The 22,033-nt window shown below is 38.9% G+C and overlaps 1 protein-coding gene across 13 annotated transcripts in view; it reads right to left on the bottom strand.

Moving 5' to 3' along the window:
• DST (dystonin) overlaps positions 1 to 22,033 on the bottom strand; it is a 690,079-nt gene that overhangs the window by 266,935 nt on the left and 401,111 nt on the right. For 10 of the 13 annotated variants that reach the window (XM_073626693.1, XM_073626691.1, XM_073626701.1 and 7 more), the window contains 4 exons: positions 16,924 to 17,012; positions 14,822 to 14,957; positions 9,456 to 14,108; positions 8,233 to 8,373 (listed from right to left, as the gene is read on the bottom strand). In XM_073626693.1, coding sequence (XP_073482794.1) covers positions 8,233 to 8,373; positions 9,456 to 14,108; positions 14,822 to 14,957; positions 16,924 to 17,012 — 5,019 coding nt within the window. The remainder of the gene's footprint in view (positions 1 to 8,232; positions 8,374 to 9,455; positions 14,109 to 14,821; positions 14,958 to 16,923; positions 17,013 to 22,033) is intronic. The other 3 variants (XM_073626702.1, XM_073626703.1, XM_073626704.1) reach the window with 1 other exon arrangement.

Genomic DNA, 22,033 nt, shown 5'->3' on the forward strand with positions numbered 1-22,033 from the left:
TTTTTGATTTTTTTGTAAGGACTTCTTGTAGATATGCTATATCCCATTATGAAGTTATGGTAATACATAGCTTGGTATCATCAGCAAACATGGTGTCAGGACTAGAGATGGGCTCAGGCGTGTTCCGGATCCTAGTCCCAATCCACCTGTCCAATCCCGCCAGGAAGCTTACACTGCACACTGCTAATCACAGGCAGTGAGACATTTCCCTGTGCAGCTGCAGACCAGGAAATGTCTCATTGCCTGTAGTTAGCGGTGTGCAGTGTCAGCTTCCTGGTGGGATCAGGCAGGTGGGTTGGGACTAGGATCCCGAAACATGCCCGAGCCCATCTCTAGTCAGGACATGGATCACCTGCTCCTCCCAGAGCAGAAGGTTGTAGTTCCGGTGTCCACCAGCGGGTGGGAGGGTATTTAGCTCCTCATTTCATTTCAATCTCACACTAGTGTTTTGCTTTGCTGCCAGATACTTCTAGTAGGTTATTCCGTTCCTGCTCTTGATAGAGCTCTTTGCCTTGTACCTGTACCCTGAACCCCACTCCTTGTTCTTATTCCCCTTTGTTCCTGATCCCAGCTTTGGTTCCCCCTTCCTATACGGTGCATCCAGAAAGTATTCACTTTTTTAACATTTTGTTATGTTACAGCCTTATTCCAAAATAGATTAAATGCATTATTTTCCTCAAAATTCTACAAACAATACCCTATAATGACAACGTGAAAGAAGTTTGATTGAAATCTTTGCAAATTTATTAAAAATTTAAAATGAAAGGGCGCATGCTCGGAGGCTCTGAGGATGGCAGTGTAGGACCAGAGCTCCGCACAGAGCCGACCATACAGCAGAAATAAAAGGCAGGTAAAGGCTTTCAGGAGTTCCCAAAATAACGGGAACAGATTGAGGAGACCCCAGGGCACCTTTCTATATAGATAAGATAAGAAGAAAAAGCCGTGCATCTTATCTTAAAGTCCTTTGAAAAGCGAGTCATTCTCCAGAAATGGCAGGAGTACCTCAGATAACAGTTCAGTCAGGAGCTGAGGTATCCACAGCAGGCAGGCAAATTGTTAACCCTGCGACTCTCTCATATGTTCCACAATTATCAGGATTAGTTCCTTCTCTTAATATGTCATCTCCTGAAACTGCAGTAACTTTGATAGAATGTTCTGTGGGAATTATGGAAATGCACTCGCTGGATGCTAACCCTATTTACCCTGACTCTATAACTGTACAAACAGTGCAGACTCCTGAGGTAACTTTTAATATGACTGAATTATTTGCTAGAATCTCTGAATTGCTAGACAAAGGACTAACCCAAAACGCTGACAGAATTACAGGGGAAATAAGGGCAGATTTCCAGTCCCTGGGAAAAAGAATTGAACATATAGAACACAAGCTAGATGTCACTATCTCCAAGACAACTCAGAATACTGACCATTTGCAGTTTATGCAAGAACAGCTTGACACTGCTCAGACTCGTATCGACGACCTTGAGAACCGATCGAGGAGGGATAATTTTCGGATCAGAGGATTACCAGAATCAATTTCTGATGTACAAACGGCAGTTCAAGATATTATCAAATCCTTGATCCCTTCAGTTCCAGCTCATAAATTAGAACTGGATAGGGCACACAGGTCCCTTGGCCCTCTGAGGAAGGATGGATCCCCAAGAGACATTGTAGTAAAACCGCATTATTATTCTATCAAAGAAGAAGTGATGAAGAGATCTCGTCAACAGGAACAGATTCAGTATCAAGGGTCAGATATCCAAATATTTGCAGATATTTCCCCCTACACCATACAAAAGAGACGATCATTAAAACCCCTCTTGGCAGCACTCACCAAGAAAGACATAAAATATCGTTGGGCCTTTCCGTTTGCCCTGAAATTTACTTACAAAGGCAAACAACATGCATTTCATAGCTTTTCAGAGGGTGAACGTTTGCTGTTGGACTTGAAGCTCATTACACTTGAATCTGACATGGAAACAGCACCCACACAACAGGGTTCAGCTAAACGTCAATCCCCTACAAGCCCACCTCCTTCACGTTGGAATAAAGCTAAATACAGGAGAGTCAAGGATAACCTCCCACCCTGATGAGGAGTCTCATAACTATTCTGTGTGAAAATTTCTAAATTTTTTTTTTTTCTTCTTCTTTTTTGCCATGTTCCTCAGACCAGGAAAAGAAAAACGTTTTTTTTTTTGGTTTTTTCTTTCCCCTTTTTGGTGTTTTTTTTTTTTTTTTTTTTGTGTTCATAAATATCGAACCTAGACTGACGTGGTTCTTGCTAAAAAAGACTATTACAGGAATATAGTTCAGTTGTTTTTGCATAGTTTATCTGAGTCAAAGACTTTACCACTTACACTGAAATCTAGTCAGTTTGGACTCATAGTTTTCTTTTTTTTTTTTTTTTTCCCTTCTCAATTTTTCCCCTAGCTAGATAGTTTGGATTGCTTTCTCAAAAGGGGGTTCCTGTTAGCGGGTCCTGTACTTTGAATATTTTATAATTTTTTCATATGCTGTCACTGGCCGGTGCTGATGCATTGTGCCTGCGCCTACTACTCAAACCAGTTATTTGCTGCTTTGTGTGGTAGGTATCTAGCCCTTTTTATGGGCTGTTTAAATATTTTTGTTCTGAATGAGGGGAGGGAGTCTTATTCCTCCCCACATTCCGGGCCTGGTTATGGCCTTTCGGTGCTTTATATATCCATGATGTCTCTTTATGCCTATTCTTTTTTTTTCTTTTCTTCTAACCTCTTTTTTCTTCTAGCCTGTCTGCCGATTGGATTTCCTTATAAGGTGTATTTAGAAGTGTTAATCCCAATAATAGTAAGCAATTTTTTCTTCTCTGCTTTTTCTACCACATGGAATGGGGTAGATGACTGTGGATTGGTCAGCGATATTTTCTTTTTGATCCATGGCTGGTAGTAATGCTACTAATTCCCCCCTACGTATTATCTCCCATAATACTCAGGGGTTGAATTCCCCAGTCAAGAGACGAAAGGCCTTTCAGGTCTACCGTGCTCGTCACATTGATGTAGTTCTCCTACAGGAGACTCATTTTCCACTGCGGTACACCCCCTCATTTTTACATGCACACTTCCCAGTATTTTATTTGGCTAATGCTGAAAACAAAACGAAAGGAGTAGCGATTATATTTTCTAAACAATGTAAATTTAATTTTAAAATGGAACACAAGGACCCGGAAGGAAGGTTTTTATTGGTTAAAGGTACGATTGATGATAAGTTATATACTTTCATTTCTTACTATGCTCCTAATAAAGGACAAACACAGTTCTTCAGACAATTGTTTAAGACCCTTGGCCCACTTATGGAAGGTGTAATAATTATGGGAGGTGATTCTAATACAGCGTTTGATACTGGTCTGGATAAATCTAATCCACTTAAAGCACAATCAGTTAGACGCAGCAGAGCTAGTTTACAAATAGCGCGAATGATTTTTCAATCAGGGTTAACTGACATTTGGAGGGAACTAAATCCAAACATACGAGATTTTACTCACTACTCAAATCCACACCAGTCTTATTCGCGTATAGATCACATCCTTGTCTCTATACATCATATTCCATTGGCCATTACATCCTCTATCTTAGACGTAGCTTGGTCAGACCATTCCATGGTTCTATTAACAGTAAGAAGGGATAATTATGGACAACAGGGTTCTCATTGGACTCTTAATCAATCTATGTTGCAGGACCCCATTATAGTGTCTGAAATACAGGAGGCTCTGCAGGAATACTTTTGCTTTAATGATGTGGGTGATATTTCTGCAGAAACTCTATGGGCGGCGCACAAGGTGACCATTAGAGGTAAACTAATACAAATTTCTGCGAGACGAAAGAGAGAGAGAATGTCAGAAATAGAGAGATTGGAGAGTGATTTTATTAATTTAAGTAAACATCATAAAAGAGATCCCTCCAATGTTCCTGTTTCCAAGCTAGACGCGGCTCGGACGGCCCTGAATTTGGCTCTCACAACAAAGGAGGATAAATCTATCAGATGGTCTGGGGCCAAGTTTTACCAGACCAAAGACAAAATAGGAACCATGCTAGCACATAAATTGTCTCCTAGGCTTCGTTCACACGCTCTTCCTAAAATTAAACAGGTGGATGGTACCTTTACCCTAAATTCACAGCGCATAATGAAGGGATTCCAAGACTTTTATGCTGAGTTATATAAGGCAGAGACAAATTCTAACCCCACTAAAATAGAAGAGTTCCTAGATAACTTACATCTTCCAAAACTAACAACTACTCATAAAGCAGAAATGGATGCTCCCATATCCATTGAGGAGGTGTCAGAAGTTATAAAAGCCTTAAAGGGTGCTACAGCTCCAGGGCCTGATGGCTTCTCTACCCCTTATTATAAAACTTTTTCTGATCTTCTAACCCCCTACCTCACTAGATTCTTCAACTCCATGACTAAGGGCACTGGGATAGGTAATCAACTCAATATGGCATATATTTCTGTAATCCCAAAACCAGATAAAGACACCAGCCAAATAGAGAATTATAGACCTATCTCTCTAATTAATAATGATCTTAAAATATTGACCAAAATATTAGCTAACCGATTGGCTTCATTTATAGGACTATATATTGATAAAGATCAGGTGGGGTTCATCCCTGGTAGACAGGGTCCTGATCAAGTGCGAAGGACGGTTGATCTTATATCAATAATGCAATCAGAATGGGATGGAGGTCAAAAACAAGAAGGAATGCTATTATCGCTGGACCTCCAGAAGGCATTCGATTCAGTTTCATGGTCATATCTTTTTGCAGTCCTTAGAAGATGGGGATTTGGACCAAATATTTTAGGAATCTTGGAAGCCTTATATTCAACACCAGTAGCCAGAGTCAGACTTCAGGGAATTTTCTCTGACCCAATTAGGATTGGCAGGGGCACACGACAGGGCTGCCCCCTCTCACCCCTGATATTTGCTATAATGATTGAAACCTTGGCAATAGCAATTCGTAATAATCCAAATATCAGGGGGATTCAGTGTGGCCAAAACAATCATAAATGCGCCCTGTTCGCTGATGATCTTCTGCTATTTTTATCCTCCCCAATTTCCTCTTTACACGAGATATGTTCATTGCTCAATGAATTTGCGTCAATTTCAGGACTAAGAGTGAATATGTCTAAATCTCAGGCTCTCAATGTATCCCTCCCAAGCTCTATGGTCTCCCAATTACAGGAAACATATGAATTTAGCTGGAGTAATTCATCAATTAAATATTTGGGAATTAATATAACTCCCAAGATTGAGAATCTGTATCAAGCAAATTACCCCCCAATGTATCGAAAACTTGAGGCTGATCTCAAGACTTGGGAGTCACACAATATTGCCTGGATTGGTAGAATTAATTCGGTCAAGATGACCTTATTGCCTAGACTTTTGTATTTGTTTCGATCCCTTCCTATCCCGATTAGAAGGGACCATCTAAAAACATTTCAAGGTAAACTTAATAAATTTATTTGGAACAAGAAAGGTTCACGTCTATCAAATCGTAACTTATTTAATCTCCCTAAGCAAGGTGGATTGGGTTTTCCAAACCTCCTTTGGTACTATCAAGCAGCCCGATTAGCACAATTGTCCGTTATATATCTAAAAACTGAGCGACCAGACTGGATATTAATAGAAAGCCAAGCAGCTCCTACATTCTCCATGGAATATCTACTATGGTGTCCTCCCAGGAACAGGCCTCCAATACTGTCACCAACCCTTTCACAATCCCTTTCTTTGTGGGATTCCCTTAGGAAGCTTCCTTCCCTGGTTTCTGAAATACAACCATTAGCTCATCTGTTCCAAAACCCTCTATTCCAACATGGCATGGATGTTGAGGCCTTCAAGTGGTGGAGGGACAAGGGGGTGTACCGCATTGGTCAATTTTTTTCTTGCACAGGCCCACTACCCCTTAAACATTTTATAGATGAACTAGATCTTCCCTCTACAGAAAAGTCTAGATTTTACCAGATCTCAAGCTTTGTTCACTCTTTATGGAAAACTAAACCTAATCCTCCAAGATTTACGCCATATGAAGGTTGGTGTGCACAAGCCACGGAGCGGAAGGGAGGGATTTCTGTGATCTATGCTTCACTTGCTTCCAATTCTGTAAAATTACCATACATGTTGGCCTGGGAGAAAGACCTTCAGACTGATTGGGATCTGGAAGACTGGTATGAGAACTATTCTCATTCGATCAAAGGTTTATATAATATTTCACTCATCGAAGCTAATGTTAAAATATTCACGAGATGGTACTTGGTTCCCACAAGATTGGCAGCGATGTTCCCTTCCACTTCACCCTTATGCTTTAGAGGCTGTCAGGGAATAGGTTCTATGATTCACATATGGTGGGAATGTCCCAGAATCCGAGGATTTTGGAATAGGGTCTTCCACATCATACGAAAGGTTACAGGTTGTGCTATCTCTCAAACACCAGCGATTGCCTTGCTGAATGGATTCTTGCCGCATGTCTCTAAAATCACCCGTAAATTGATTCTGTTTATATTGACAGGAGCCAAATTGACTATTGCCAAAGCATGGAAGAAGTCTTCGGTATCTCTATTGTCCATGAAAAGGAAGATTTCATGGATAATGGAACAAGAAAAAATGGTTAGTTCCTTATTGGACCAAACCACACAATTTGAAGCCACTTGGGAACCCTGGGCTCGGTTTATGGGAATTTCTCTGATACCGGACATAGGTAGCAACACCAATCGCTGATTTTTGAGTTTCACATCGGAAAGACAGGCTTTCTATACTCTTTTTCTGTACTATTTCTTTATCTTCTTTCTTCTCCCCTAGTCTCTTTCCTTTAAATATCTTCTTTTTATGTTTTAGAAACAGTATAATTTTTCCTTAAAGTTACATAGAAATTCTCAGGTTTATATACTAATTTTTCTTACTAGGGTCAGAATGTCTATTTTTGATCTATTATAATGGGAACATTATATTGTACCCCTGATAAATTCCATAATAATCTTTGAGCTGGATATAATAGATTGTTAATAATATCTCCTCTCTTCTCTCAAATAAAAGTTTATAAGAGAAAAAAATGGTTAATGAGAGGGAGAATCCTCACCCCTCCTTGGACACAGTGTGATCCCCTTTGGGGTGTCGAAGGGGGAGTGAGGCTTCAACATATCTTACAATAAGCAGGTGTACAATTTGAAATTGAATGGATATAGTCAAAGTTAAGAGTTTACATTATATTACTTATACTTTATTTCTTTATATTGTTAGTGCTGTTTACCACAGTAATAAGACAACCAATAGACTGTGATGACATATTTTGAATTCGCTGTGAAATATATTGTACTAATTTTTTGTTATGCTGATTATACTGTACTATTTTTTCAATGATGATAATAAAAAACTTGAATGAGAAAAAAAAAAAAAAAAATTTAAAATGAAAAAGAAATCACATGTACATAAGTATTCACAGCCTTTGCCATGACACTCAAAATTGAGTTCAGGTGCATCCTGTTTCCACTGATCATCCTTGAGGTGTTTCTACAACTTGATTGGAGTCCTACTGTGGTAAATTCAGTTGATTGGACGTGATTTGGAAAGGCACACACCTGTCTTCCACGCATGGTGGAAGGAAAGAAAATCAAATCATCTACGGGCTTATTAAGTCAGTAAGGAACAATGGTCTAACTATAACCTGGCTATGCTCTTGAGGACATGTGTAATCCATCTGGCTGGTCCTGGAGATTTGTTCACATAATTTTTTTAGATGCTTTTTTGAACTTGGATTTCTGGCAGCCAGAAAGGTACGTTAGGTCCTCCATTAATAACATTACTATTGTAATTATTAAACCCATCTTTTTTCAGTATAAACTGAAGTGAAGAATGTATTTAATGCATCATTTCTCAATCATTTCTACATTTGTGTTGCAGCCCTAAAAAAAGGGGGAGTTTGAAGACTACTGAAACAGATTGGCTATCTTTTGCTTTCCTGTTGTTATTTGTGACATCAATAAAGGATTCTGAGACAATCCTTTGGTGCACTCTTTGGTTCACATATAAGCGCATTTCTCAATTTAGGTTTTCCCTTTGTCTTGGAGGGTCCCCCACTTTGTGGAGAGCTCCCAATTTCAAACCATTAGGCTCAACCAGTTATTCATTTTGATGAGTTATAGATTTAACTATAGTGCCTCATGTTTCCCTCTTCTTGAAATCAACTTAAAAAGCTCAGTATACTTACGCACCTCAAGCTGCTCAAGTTGCAATTTTAGTGTTTCCAGGCTGTCACCAATGAGTGGTAAATTTTCCAAATGGAGTTTCTGATCTTGAACAACAATCAGATGTTTACGTAACGTCTGACCGAAAAGTTTTACTTTAACAGTTGTCTAAAATAAATAAACATGAATTAAAATCGATTATGTTAGTAAACATGATGCAATGTATATGCATGTCAGCAGTTATCTTACATAGATGTAATAAAAAGTTTAGAGTTTAAGACCCAAGGGCAGGGGTAGTTTTTCTGTAATTCCTTTAGGTGGGCCTAATGCCTTGGTTCACACTATAAATTGCCTATTAATTGCACAGGAATCACACAGCATTCCTGTGAAATTCACATGTGATTCAGTGTTGTGCAATTTGAACTCATTCAATTTGAATGGGCTCAAGTCGCACCGCATATCCCCTGAGTAGTGCATGCTCCAATTTTAGAAATGCACTGCCATCAGGTCGCATGGTCGTTTTGTACAATGCAACCCATGTGAAGGCAAATGCACTGCATTAGTGACCTGCATTTGGCGTATCGTTAACATTGCATTGACACCAACTGTAGATCGCAAGGGCAGTGCGATTTGAATGTGGTGTGGGAAACGCACATGGGTTATGGTTTTCCCGCACAGTGTTCTAGTGTGAACTGGGGCTAAGTCGTACCCTATTCATACCTTTGTGTGTGGCATTCTGAATGGCTGCAGTACAGTTGTGGTGTCAGTCGGAACATGCACATAGAGGAAACACCTACAGGATTCGATGCAGCAATGTTGGAAAGTGGTCAGGGGACAGTTTAAAAAGGAAGCTCTGAGGAAGTTATATTATTAGTATCTGATTTAGGAAAAAAATGACCTCATTATCATACTAAGGGTATCATCTAAACTCCAAACTTTCTGCAAAAATAAATGGGTAACACAGTAAAAGGTCTTGATTGTGCTATTATTTAAGATACCACAATGTGCCACATTTCTGAAACTGAAAAACAACCTGATCTGATTTTCAGAACCATCTTCAGAACTGTACAATGCAAGAGGAGTTCCAAAAGCTCGAATCTTTAATAACCTAAGTTAGATAATAATGTGTATCACCTAAACGCTAAACTTTCTGCATTAATTAATGGCTAACACGTTATAATACATTACTATAATTATAATGAACATTTAAACTGTTTTACTTTTTATAACAGTAATTGTAACCTGCTTACCTCATCGATGGAATGATTTTCCACAGTCTGCTTGATTTCTGGTGTATTTGGTACATTCAATGTTTCAGGCTTTGCATCCATGGAATTTATTTCATTGACTTCTTCTAATACACTGCCCTTTACTTCATTTTCTGCTTGTCTATACTTGCAGTCTTGGGTAACAGAATTCGTTGGTTCCAGATTTTGCTTAGGAAAGTCCACATATTGGGAAGACTGGCAGTCCGACTCACTAGGAAACAAACCTTTATTTATGCTTATTATTAATTCTTCCAATTTATTTGATTTTTCATTATCAGGAGGGATATGGAAGATTTGATCAAGTTGGGAAGAGATTAATTTAGGATGATTCAGCTCCTGCACTTGCTGTTCAACAAAAGAGTTGTCATATGGCTTATCATTCGTTTGGATTTTGGACTCACATGTTGTTGGTGTGTTAAAATCCTTACAAATATGTTCAATGGGTTCACTGCCATCTCTTTGGAGAGGAACTTCATCTGCCCCTTCACTATTTTTTGCTGAGTTTTCTAAATGAACTGATATTTTTTCATTTCCCAAAAGTACACTGCTATTATCCTTCGGAACTATGATGGATGCATTTTTTTCATCTACTAAACAATTCTGCTCTAGTAAGCCTCCAAATGGCTCCTTCGAGGAGTAGGTATGCTCATCAGAAGATTCCTCAGTTTGGATCATTTCTGCATAACTTTTCAGGTATGTTGTTAAACTCCCTGAGACTACAGTGTTTTCAGTGTCAGGCCGGGGTGCCTTATAAGGTTTAACACTTCCAGGCACAGATTTGGCAGCATTGGGTTCCAGATCATCACTGTGGGTTTTAGTAATTGACGAATCAAATATTGCACTCAGATTGTCAATATGAATAGGACTTTTTACTGAATATTGGGTAGCATTCTCTTTCCATTTAGTCACATCTTCATTTTTCTCCAGCATATCTGTAATTTTGTATATTTCTGTGTCATTGATTGGCTCAAGTGAAGCATAATTTGCACTTTCACCAGTCTCTTTCTGGATCAACTTGCTTTCTGGCAAATCTGAAATTTTCTGTCCGTGCAACTCCAAGTTCACTATATGCTTTTCAGTCTCTTTCTGAGATACTACAAGAGTAGAGCTAGCAGATTTGCTAGAATCCATATTAAAATACTGCCCATCCATTTGTTCTTTGCTGAAATGAACCGTTTGGCACAGAGTATCTTGACTGAAAATTTGATTATTTTCAATTTGTGGGTGTTCAGTACCATGCTCAGCACACACACTACTAACTTCAGGCTGAAGACATTCATTATTCAGCTCATGTTCAATTTCTATATGTTTAGTATCACACTTGACACATGTGTTATCAGGTAGTGGGCCATTATAAAAGTCACTATTTACAGAACCGTCATCAGGTAGGCGAGTTCCATTTACTAATTTCGTACATGTACCAGCTCCCTTAGTTGAAAGGCTTTCTTGCAGGATATCTGCACAATCACTATAAACTTGAGTTTGAACAGGTTCAGTAGTTTGTTTGGCTGATGCTCTATCCCCTTCACTATGATTCAGTGCAACTTGCATTTCGGAACATATACCATTATCTTCAGTTTGAGGATGTTGACTACCAAGCTTGGCAGATGAACAGGTATCTGATGTTTGAAGGCACCTGGGATTCTGTTTTCCATTTTCTTCCATGTGTTTGAAGTACTGATTGGCACAAGTACTCTTACCTTGAGATTGAGGCTTTGTAATACTGACAGAAGAGTCAATGTTTTTAGTTTCTAACGTATTTGCATTTATGAAATCATCTAGCGGGTCTTGTGATTCACTCAGAATGTTGGGGCTGCATGTGTTGTCACAAATATTAACTGAGCAAGAATTTCCATTAATTCTATTATTTGTCTGAACATCAACATCTTTACATTGAGTGTTAAAATTAAATTGACTAGGAGCTTCATTAATTTCTTTAGCTTCAACACAAAAATCTGAATGCTCCTCAGTAGCATGATAATCTTCTTCACTGTTGGTCTCATCAGTAACAAAACATTCAACATCAGTTTCACTGAAAAAACTTTCAGTAGATTCATCATCTATTTCTTCATCTCTGATTACAAAAGAAACATTGTGAGGGCTATGGGATATATTATCTTTACAACTGTTTAATTTGATACTCTCCAATACATCTTCCTCTACATGTACAGAGTTGGTTTCCTTAGGAGGCAGAACAACTTTATGGTCTACAGCCTGGTCTTCTACACACGAGTTACATTCTGAATCTTCTTCAGTTATGGTTTCCAGGAACTGTCTTTCATGTACCATGTCAGTGCTTTCAATATCATTGTCACTGTAATAGAAAGTTTCATCATCTGAGCTTGTATCACTTTGAGTAGGTGTCTTTTCCTCTATACTGTCTCCTCCAATAGTTTTCCAGGTTTTAAGTGTCTCAAACACGTTACTAACATCAAATTCACTGTCATCATCCCCTACAGATATTTCAGAATCACTGCTGCTTCCCAGATATCTATGTGTTTTGATTTCAGAATCATTAGAGTAATCACTATATTCCTCTTCCTCACGCAAAAGATCAGAGAAAATATCATGACCTGCATAAGGCAGAGGGACATTGTCATTAAAACAGCTACCTTGAAATTGCTGCGCTTCTTGTTCACTCTTATTACAGTCATCAACCAGAGAAAACAACTGATCCACTGTATCAGAAGAACTAATTTGTTCTTGTATAGAAGGGTCTTTATTCTCTAGTTCATCCTCAAAATGACAAATTTTGGACAAAACTAGTTTTTCGCAGGTAATCTCTTTATAGTCCTCTTGAAATGGCTCTTGGTCACAGTTATAATCAGCAGAATGGTTATTTTGCTCTCTGGGTTGAACATCTGTTTTGTTCTCTTGGATACCTTTTGCAGGGTACATTATTATTTCTTCATTCTCTCCATCTGATTTAGGGAACCAGCATGAATCAGGCTCCCTAAATTTATCATCTGGCTCAGTTTGTTCGAACTGTTGGCATATAATGACTTGAGCTTCTTTGTCAACGTTGTCCAAACTCTGAGGTTCAATTTGGACTGTACCATGTTCCTTGTTTACTAGTTCCTCAAAATTAGATTTTAAAAGAGTTGTATTATTATCCATGCAGATGTTGTTTATATTGTCATCGACATCAATCACTTTTAGAGTATGATCTGTTTCACAGACATCAGTGGGTTCTCTGTTCTGTTCTATTGATGACCGCACTATTTGTTCAGACTCTAGCAACATGCTGGCAGCTTCATCAAGATCGCCATCGAACAGCAAAAGTCTTTCTCCTGTATTGGCATCAATATAGCTATTTATCATGAGATAGGAAATGAACAACTGTTTTGTATGTTCAGGATTGTGCATCAGTGGTTCCTCCAATTTATTTTCAGAATTTTCATTCAGCTGAGAGGTCTGAGAATCATAACACGGCATCCATTTAGGTTTGCAGGTGGGTTCCAGTACATCTATATTTGGCATTTTGTCCTGTAATTCCAGGCTGCTGAGAACTGCTGCAGTGTTATTTTCTATTACACCAAGTTGAGCAGCCACATCTAATCTCACTATCTCAGATGTTTCTGGTATATATAATCCAGCGATTTTCTGTCTGTTGCTTAAGATCTTTTCTGCTAGTTCCTTTGAAACCATTCCTTGTTGCAAAGATGTGGATATAGGAAATATCTCACTTGTATCAGGCCATATCAATCCAATAAATCCTCTTTGTGCTTCTAGAACCATTAGTGCACTGCTGTGTGAGATTAAGTTGCACTGCACAGCTTCATCCACAGTTAAATATTTTTTTGTTGATGGGCAAATTATTCCCCCATTTTGAATCTGTTGAGTTAATATTCCACATATTGTTGCCTGGTCAATTATACCTTGCTCTCTAGATTCCTCCAGTGTCAATCTTTTTCCAAAATCAGGGTCGATAATACCTCCTGAAAGAAGCTGAGCTCCCAACAATCTATACATGACTTCCCGTTCTAGGACTCCTTCATGAGCTGCTCTTAGAACATTGACTCTCCTTCCAGATTTTAATGTGACTTTACCTTTTTCTTCTGCACTAACCGGAAGAAATCTCATTCCCGTTGTCTTATCTATGACAGTCCTCTGGAAGAGTTCTGCTAGAGTAACCTTCTCTGCACTTATAGGATCAATCAGATCTTTACCTGTCTTCTGTCTTTCAAGAAGCTTAGTAAACATCAATGGGGAGATCATATTTCGCTGGAAAAGTTTATTTACATTGAGTTGCTCTCCAGTGGTAGGAACTTGTAGGCACCCACAAGAAAGTAAAGTGCTGATTACCTTAATTGCTACTGTCTCTGATATTAACCCCTGTTCAATGGCAGATATTACTGGAAACTCACTTGATGAGTGAGTTGAAATAATAACTTTAGCGTCTGCTATCTCCTGTAATCGTATCTGAATTTGTGCATCAATAAGTCTGTGATTCTTGGCTTCTTCAGCATCAAAGCATGTCTTTGTGTATGGACAAACCAATCCAGAAACAATAAGCTGCATTTCAAACAGCTGAATTCCGGTTTCATAATCAATAAGGCCTTCCAGAACAGAATGATAGATTGAATGAACTGTCCCAGTTGTTTCATCTATGGTTCCTGATATAATCTTATCAACCTAAAGCAGGAAATACAAATTAACTATCAAAGAAATGTTGGTCATAGCGCATTCTGAATAATTACTTTTTTATTGTGCTTTAAAAGCAAGATACTTACCAGAGTTGAAACAAACGGCTGTATTAGCAGCTTAAAAGTGCAAGTGATTTATGTCAGTAGTCTTGCCAGCAAATGTGACACAAGCTTTAAACTCAACATGCATCTGTGAACTAGAACTTAGTTTTAGGAGACACTGTGGGGGTTAGTGAAAACAGATGATGACAACAGGTATATTTCATATCACCTGCAAAGTAAATCACCATGCCATTTGATGGGTTAGAGAAGAAGTTGCACATTGAACCATGCTCGACATGTTTACAGCATACTGTATAAACCACACCTGATTGATCAAACGTTGTTAATAGCGAAATCAGGATGATATCATTGATTACACAACTGCCAATCCTATAGAAAACACACTGGTGATCTTTTACTAGTCTTTGTCAAAGTAGATCATAAGAAAGCATGAAAAAGATGAAATGCTTATTTTAAAATTCAATGCGTATTAGCTTGGCTCTGCAGTTTACCTACCAACATACCCCCCAAAAACGAAGGATCTTTATTATTAGACAGAAAGAAAACAGTACTTTTGTTTATTAATCCAACTCCATGCAGAAAACCACACAGATTGCAAAACTGATGCACAACAACAGGAATAAACACTAGCAATGTCACCTTCTGCTCCACCAGTTTCTCTACCAAGTCCTGGGCTTCTTGTTGCTGTCTTTGATACTCTCTAGATAGCACACTTTGGCTCTCCTGCAATGCTTTGATTTGTGCTTCAATCTCTGATCTTTCTTCTTCTGTCATTCTAGTTAGGAAAAGCAAAACAATGCTCAGAAAATGTATCACTATCTCATTGTCATGTTCTGTAAACATGACGAGAGGAGATGAGAGATAGACAGGACAGCCCTGAATAGTCTAGCTCAGTTGTCTCCAAACTGCAGCCCTTTGCTTGCTTTTATCTGGCCATTGGGGCACTTTTTCGTCCACTGATACTTCCCCCCCTCTGACACCAAAAAGCACTATTCCTCACTATGACACCAATGATGGGGCACAATTTCTCCCAATGACACCAACAATAGCACCCAATGGCAACAATGAAGTGGTACAATTCCTCCCAATGACACCAACAATGGGGCACAATTTCTCCCAGTGACACAAACAGTGGGGCCAAATGACACCAATGATGGGGTACAATGGTACAATTCCTGCCAGTGACACCAATGATGGGGCAAAATTCTTCCCACTGACACCAATGATGAGTCACAATTACTCCCACTGAAACAAACGATGGGACACTATTGCTCCCACTGATGTTGGGACCTTTTCTACTCCCAATGGCCTCAGTCTGCCCCCCAAAGTCTGAAGAACAGTAAACTGGCTCTGTGTTTAGAAAGTTTAGAGACCCCTGGTCTAGCTAACCCAGGTAGATATAAAGCCGCCAATTATTACAGTTATTTCTTTATTAAAAAAAAATACATTTAATTCATTTTTAAATGCAATAAATGTAAGCACCTGAAACTGTCTTTATGGTAGTTTCCTGTATTCCCCTATAGGGAAGAAATTAGCTTGGGAAAAAAGCGAGATAGTGAAAGCGAAAGTGAACTTGCTTTTGTGAGGAGAAAGAAAAGTAAGCAGAGTGAAATGTCTGTACTTTGGGACTGCTTATTTATTGTCCCAACAGCAGGCTGGGGTGTGACTTTAGCCAAGCAAAGCTGTTGCAGCAGAGAAGGTCAAGGACCTGACTGCCTGCTCAGATCACAAGGCTGGCTGCACAGATTTGCAAATCATTTAGCAGTTAAAACAGGTCCCATATATATATTGCAATGGTGTATACAGTTGCTCATCTAGAGTTTAGCTTTTAGTGAAAGCTAAATGTATAACATAATGTTTTTCAGACAAATGGGTAAGCACTGACCTAATTAACAAATACTACGAAGAGAAATACAAAGAAGGGAAAGAAAAAAAAGAAAAGAATGGGTTTTATATATTGTCCGTCTTAGATCTCCCTAGGAAAATGTGTACAGCAAAGGGAACTAAATTTTTTGGTGTTATTGCTATTAAATCTCTATTCTTTGATATTTCTCACCAATGTATTTCCAATTTAAAAAATTGATATTTAATAAACCAAATAAAATTTGTAATTAAGAATAATGTTGTAAAATAGAAAGTGTTGCTTTAAAGTCTTTACTATAAAGTGAGGTTGGCTTTAGCCCCCTGAAACACCACAACTTCTAGGGAGTTTCATAGTGAAGCTTGGTGGCTATACAGAAATCTATAATCTCAGCTGATTGATGTCATGTGGAAAAGGGGGTTGGTGTTCTGGCAAGCCGACCACATACCAACTATCAGAAAGTATTTGCATAGGAACTTCAAGGGTGCCTTAAATAAAGATTACTGCAAAGCTGCAGGCATGCTCTTTGACACTGATGTGCAGACAGAGCAGTCCATTAATTTGAATGGGCTGCTGTACCTGTGGGAAACAAAGGGAAAAGGTCTGACCCTTTTTCCAAAATATAGGCACAAGGAACCGAATTACGTTGCGGCACCATGTGATTTCCCGCACCCGAAAATGTGCTACCATTTCAGTTGTGTGGAATTACCATTAAGAATAAATGGCAACCCCGCATGCATGGGATTTACACACATTCCCACACCTGTAATAGACTAGACTTTCACCATAGAGTCGACATATTACGGTATCTAGGATATTCTAAAAATTACAATGGTTTTAAAATCTCACAACCACTAAAGAAAATATTTTTTTAAGTTACCTGTCACCATGTTTGGCTAAAAGTAATTGCAATGTTTGTACAGCATCTGTCATTTCTTCTTGCTTTGTTAGAATTTCTTCAGAAGAAATCTAGAAAATGTAAAAGAAAAACTTTACAGATCTAATACAGACAATAACTATCGTGTTATACAACATGAAGCATACTACTGTATATGACAGCAATTCCAACACATTACATTCATGGAAAAAAACAAAAATGTAAGCATGGAGTAAGCCAAAAATATGATAACAATTTGACCATACAGGCCACATTATTGTTCATGTTAACAATATTTTTATTCTTATATGCTGCAAAGTTCAGATATTCACCTATGAAGTAAAGTGACACAGGTGTCTATGCTCTTCACTTCCTGCTGGTTGATCTTTGCGTTATTCACCTATCTCACTAGAAAGTAGGGATACATCTCTATAGTATGGGAAAGCTAAAATGTGCATTGGCTTTTTATTGTTGTGTTTATTGCAGATTTTTCCTTACTTCCTGCCTAGTAAAAACTTCACCAGAACAGAAAATTATGGAAATCCCTGATAGCAGTTAAACCCCAACAGGGGTGCTAATCCTTTACTATGCCCAACCACAACTAAATAGAAAAAGTTTTGGCTGGATATACACTTTAACAGTGAGTATAAGGGAGAATGCAAAATTTCTTGTTCTCTTTCAATTGATAATTTTACATGTTCTTATACATTAGATTAATATTTTACATTTTCTTATTATGCTGTAGGGTTGGCTATATTAAAACGTACTCAAATGCCCCGTACACATGGTCGGACTTTGTTCGGACATTCCGACAACAAAATCCTAGGATTTTTTTCGACGGATGTTGGCTCAAACTTGTCTTGCATACACACGATCAAACAAAGTTGTCGGAAAATCCGATCGTTCTAAACGCGGTGACGTAAAACACGTACGTCGGGACTATAAACGGGGCAGTGGCCAATAGCTTTCATCTCTTTATTTATTCTGAGCATGCGTGGCACTTTGTCCGTCGGATTTGTGCACACACGATCGGAAATTCGAAAAATTTTATAGCCTGCTCTCAAACTTTGTGTGTCGGAAAATCCGATGGAAAATGTGTGATGGAGCCTACACACGGTCAGAATTTCCGACAAGGTCCTATCACACATTTTCCGTCGGAAAATCCGACCGTGTGTACGGGGCATAACTATTATTAAGCTATAGTTCTTCATTGAATGTTCATAGCATAAACCATTTTTGCTATATTATAGTTACTTTGGGATAGAATCCTTGGGCATATCAAAGTGGATGATTGTAAATACTTTTTTTTTGGTAGCATTTTTTTTAAAGATTAACGAGTAATGGAAAAAAAAAATTCTACAATATTGTTTTTGCTTTATGTTTCACAGAATTGTTTTATTCAACAAAATAAAAAAAAAATTTAATAGATTACATCTTGCTAGTCCTTAGATATGGTGGTTGCATTCTAAAGCTTTTTTCCATTATTTTCACCTGGTAATTCTGTCTAGAACACACATCCTGTCCTAGGGTGACAATGCTTACTCGTTGTACTGTACCTATAAAGGAGCAGCTTTGTCACCCTAAGTGACACTTTCCCTTTTCCTTACCTCCATAACATAGTTTTGATGGCACTTATCAAAGAGATATAAAAAAACAATGACAGATGCACCCGACCAAAAGAAACATATTAAAATAGTTTATTGCTAGAGTTTACATACACTTTCACCACTTCCTGACTACCTCATGTACATTTACTGCAGGAGGGCGGCCCTTCAGCGAGAAATCAGGTACCTGTACGTGATTTTGTTTGCTGGGTCTGGGGCGCGCACCACTGGTGACCCACTCCCGCTGTGATTGGACACAGCGGGACCAATCAGTGGGTCTGGCGGACCCGATGTCCGCCAGGACCTGCCGATAGTTCCTGAGACAGACAGAAAAGTGATCTGCCTTGTTTACATAGGAGGGGGGCGAAGATGGAGATCTTGTGTTTTTGCTAAGCAGGAATACGGATCTCTGTCTCCTCCAGTCAAAGCACCCTCCCAACAGTTAGCAAGCACTCCCAGGGAACACATTTAATCCTTTGATTGCCCCTGATGTTAACCCCTTTCCTGCCCGTGTCATTAGTACAGTGATAGTGCATTTTATTTTAGCACTGATCACTGTATTGGTGTAACTGGTCTCCAAAAGTGTCACTTAGTGCCAGATTTGTCCACCGCAATGTCGCAGTCCTGCTAAAAATCGCTGATCGCCCTCATTACTAGTAAAAAAAAAAACACTGTAACTTTTGCGCAAACCAATCAATATACTCTTATGGGATTTTTTTTAAACAGAAACATGTAGCAGAATACATATTGGCTTAAATTGATGAAGAAATTTGATTTTTTTCAAAAAAATATTGGATGTGTTTTATAGCAGAAATATTCAAAAATGGCAGTCTATTTTTTGTTTATAGTGCAAAAAATAAAAACCGCAGAGGTGATCAAATACCACCAAAAGAAAGATCTATTTGTGGGAAAAAAAGGACATCAATTTTGTTTGGGTACACCACACAATTGTCAGTTAAATATAATGCAGTGCCATATCGCAAAAAATGGCCTGGTCATGAAGGGGTTAAAGCTTCCAGAGCTGAGGAGGTTAACTTAATATAAGCATTTTCCTTTTGTGCTAGTTCACACCAGACGCAGTTCCGTTCAGTTCTGTGCGCTTTTTTTCTGCACAAAATGCATGCACAGTGTTTTCCATGTATTCCAATGTCTCTAGTTCACACCATGCGGTCAGTTTCCAGTCAGTTTCTGCACCGGAAACTGACCGGAAACTGACTGCATGGTGTGAACTAGAGCCATTGGAATACATGGAAAACACTGAGCATGCATTTGTAGTGCAGAAAAAAAGTGCACGGACTTGCATCCGGTGTAAACTGGCCCTTTAATTTAGAAAAATGCATACGTTTTCTAGATGAAGACATTCATTTTATTTTATTTTTTAATTCTGCATATTACTACTGAGTTTCCTAACCTATAGTACTTATAAGCTCACAAAAATGTTATAGTAACATATAGCAAACTTGAAGACTCAACATTAAAAACAGTTCTAAAATGGTCCAGCAAGTATAGAATGAAGCCACCTCCCTATGCGATAGTTTTTTACGCGTATACTAAACAAATGTGATGGAAGGAACACCTTGGACTTGTATGCTGCCTTTGTGCAAAAGCTTCTATTGTTTCCTGTGTTCTCCTGGAGGAGGTTAAGATTAGGTGCTTATATATATATTATATATGGTAGCTTAATACAAAATAAAGCTAATTATCAAACTGAATAACAAAATTAACACATCTTCTTTTATTTTCTTAAGCCGGCCAATCACTGGTTGCAGGAAAGAAATTTGCATGATTCCCCCATCAACACAGAAAGTGCTTACAGGGGAATCCAACCTGCCAAACTATCCCGGCAGGGGGGAGGGCGGGGGAAGCCGTCCTTGCCGGCAGAAGACAGTGTTTTTCGCTAGCGGCTATAGCAGCCACCAATGTTAATCTAACCAAATCCGGCAGGCTAGCTGATCAATCAACTTGGTACATTCAGCCTGCCCATTAAAGGTTTGAATATCTTCCGATTGTGCACCATTTAGGAGATATTTACTTTAGTAGCAGCCGGTGATATCACTGGTGCATGTGCACTGCGCTCTCAATAGACAACATGCTGTCCATTGAGAGAGCTGCCCCCGGCTGTAACTCCCACACGCATGTGACGCCATCATGGTTTGACCGGTCAAATGGCCGGAGCTCGCAACGAACCTGGAAGGAGGACCGGGTGAGGATGGAAGCCCTGCAGTGGTGACAGCCGCTGCTGGAGGGCTTAGTTTTAAAGTAAGTCTGTCATGCATACTAGCACATTATGACATTATCCTGCAGGGGCCCCATTTTTTTTTCAGTTTACTACCGCTTTAAGATCTGCCAAAAGCTAATCATTTTTCTACACTTGCCTAATGATGTCTTTCCTTAGCACCAGCAAATAATCTTTTATTTGTAAGGAGAGTCATATAACTGGTGACCTAAAAAAGTTGAGTTTTATGCCACTTGTAGAAATGGATGACAATAACAAATAGAATATTGTAAACTGCTCTCTTGAATGATGGGTACCATTTTCATCCTGGATCAATTTCCTTTGAACATAGAAGGTTATGCAAATTTCTCTCTTGCATAATGTATGTCCTTTTTTCTTCTCCTAGAAATTCTTGTAAAGTAGTGTCTGTTGTGTCTTTTTTTTCCCCTACTCCAGTGTCACTCATTTTCAGTTTCACCTACAGTAATGATATAGAGGGCTGGGTGAATGTGTAATACTGCCAGCAAGATCTAGTTTCCCACGAGTGAGTGACATAGAGATTAACCAATAATGTGTGGAAAGCAGGGCAGATCTCTCTGTAGTGTATTCAGTCATATCTAAACTATTTAGGAGTCATTATACTGCGGCAGGTCGGCACGATCCCGCGAACCGTTGTAGCTGTACGTCGGCTCGCGGGATCGGGATAGCAGGTGTGCGCACACGCCCACTGCACAGCGGGGGTACCAATGCTCATGGCTGACGGTCACGATGACCGCCGGCCACTAGCGATCGCGAGCACGAGGGACAGAACACGGAAGTGTGTGTGTAAACACATAAATCCGTGTTTTGTTCTGAGAGGAATGACAGATCGTGTGTGCCTATTAGCTAGGGACCACGATCTGTCGTTTCCCCTAGTCAGTCCACTCCCCCTTCAGTTAGAATCACCTCCCAGGGAACATAGTTAACCCCTCGATCGCCCCTAGTGTCAACCCCTTCACCGCAAGTTACATTTTTACAGTAAGCAATGCATTTTTATAGCACTTATCGCTGTATAAATGCCAATGGTCCCAAAAATGTGTCAAAATTGTCTGATATGTCCACCATAATGTCACAATAAAAAAACACAGATCGCCGTCATTACTAGTAAAAAATAAATAAATAAATAAAAATGCCATAAAACTATCCCCTATTTTGTAATCGCTATAACTTTTGCGCAAACCAATCAATATACGCTTATTGCGATTTTTTTTACCAAAAATATGTAGATGAGTACATATTGGCCTAAACTGAGAAA

This window comes from Aquarana catesbeiana, linkage group LG04 (genome assembly GCF_042186555.1).
Source record: "Aquarana catesbeiana isolate 2022-GZ linkage group LG04, ASM4218655v1, whole genome shotgun sequence".
Lineage (NCBI taxonomy): Eukaryota > Metazoa > Chordata > Amphibia > Anura > Ranidae > Aquarana > Aquarana catesbeiana.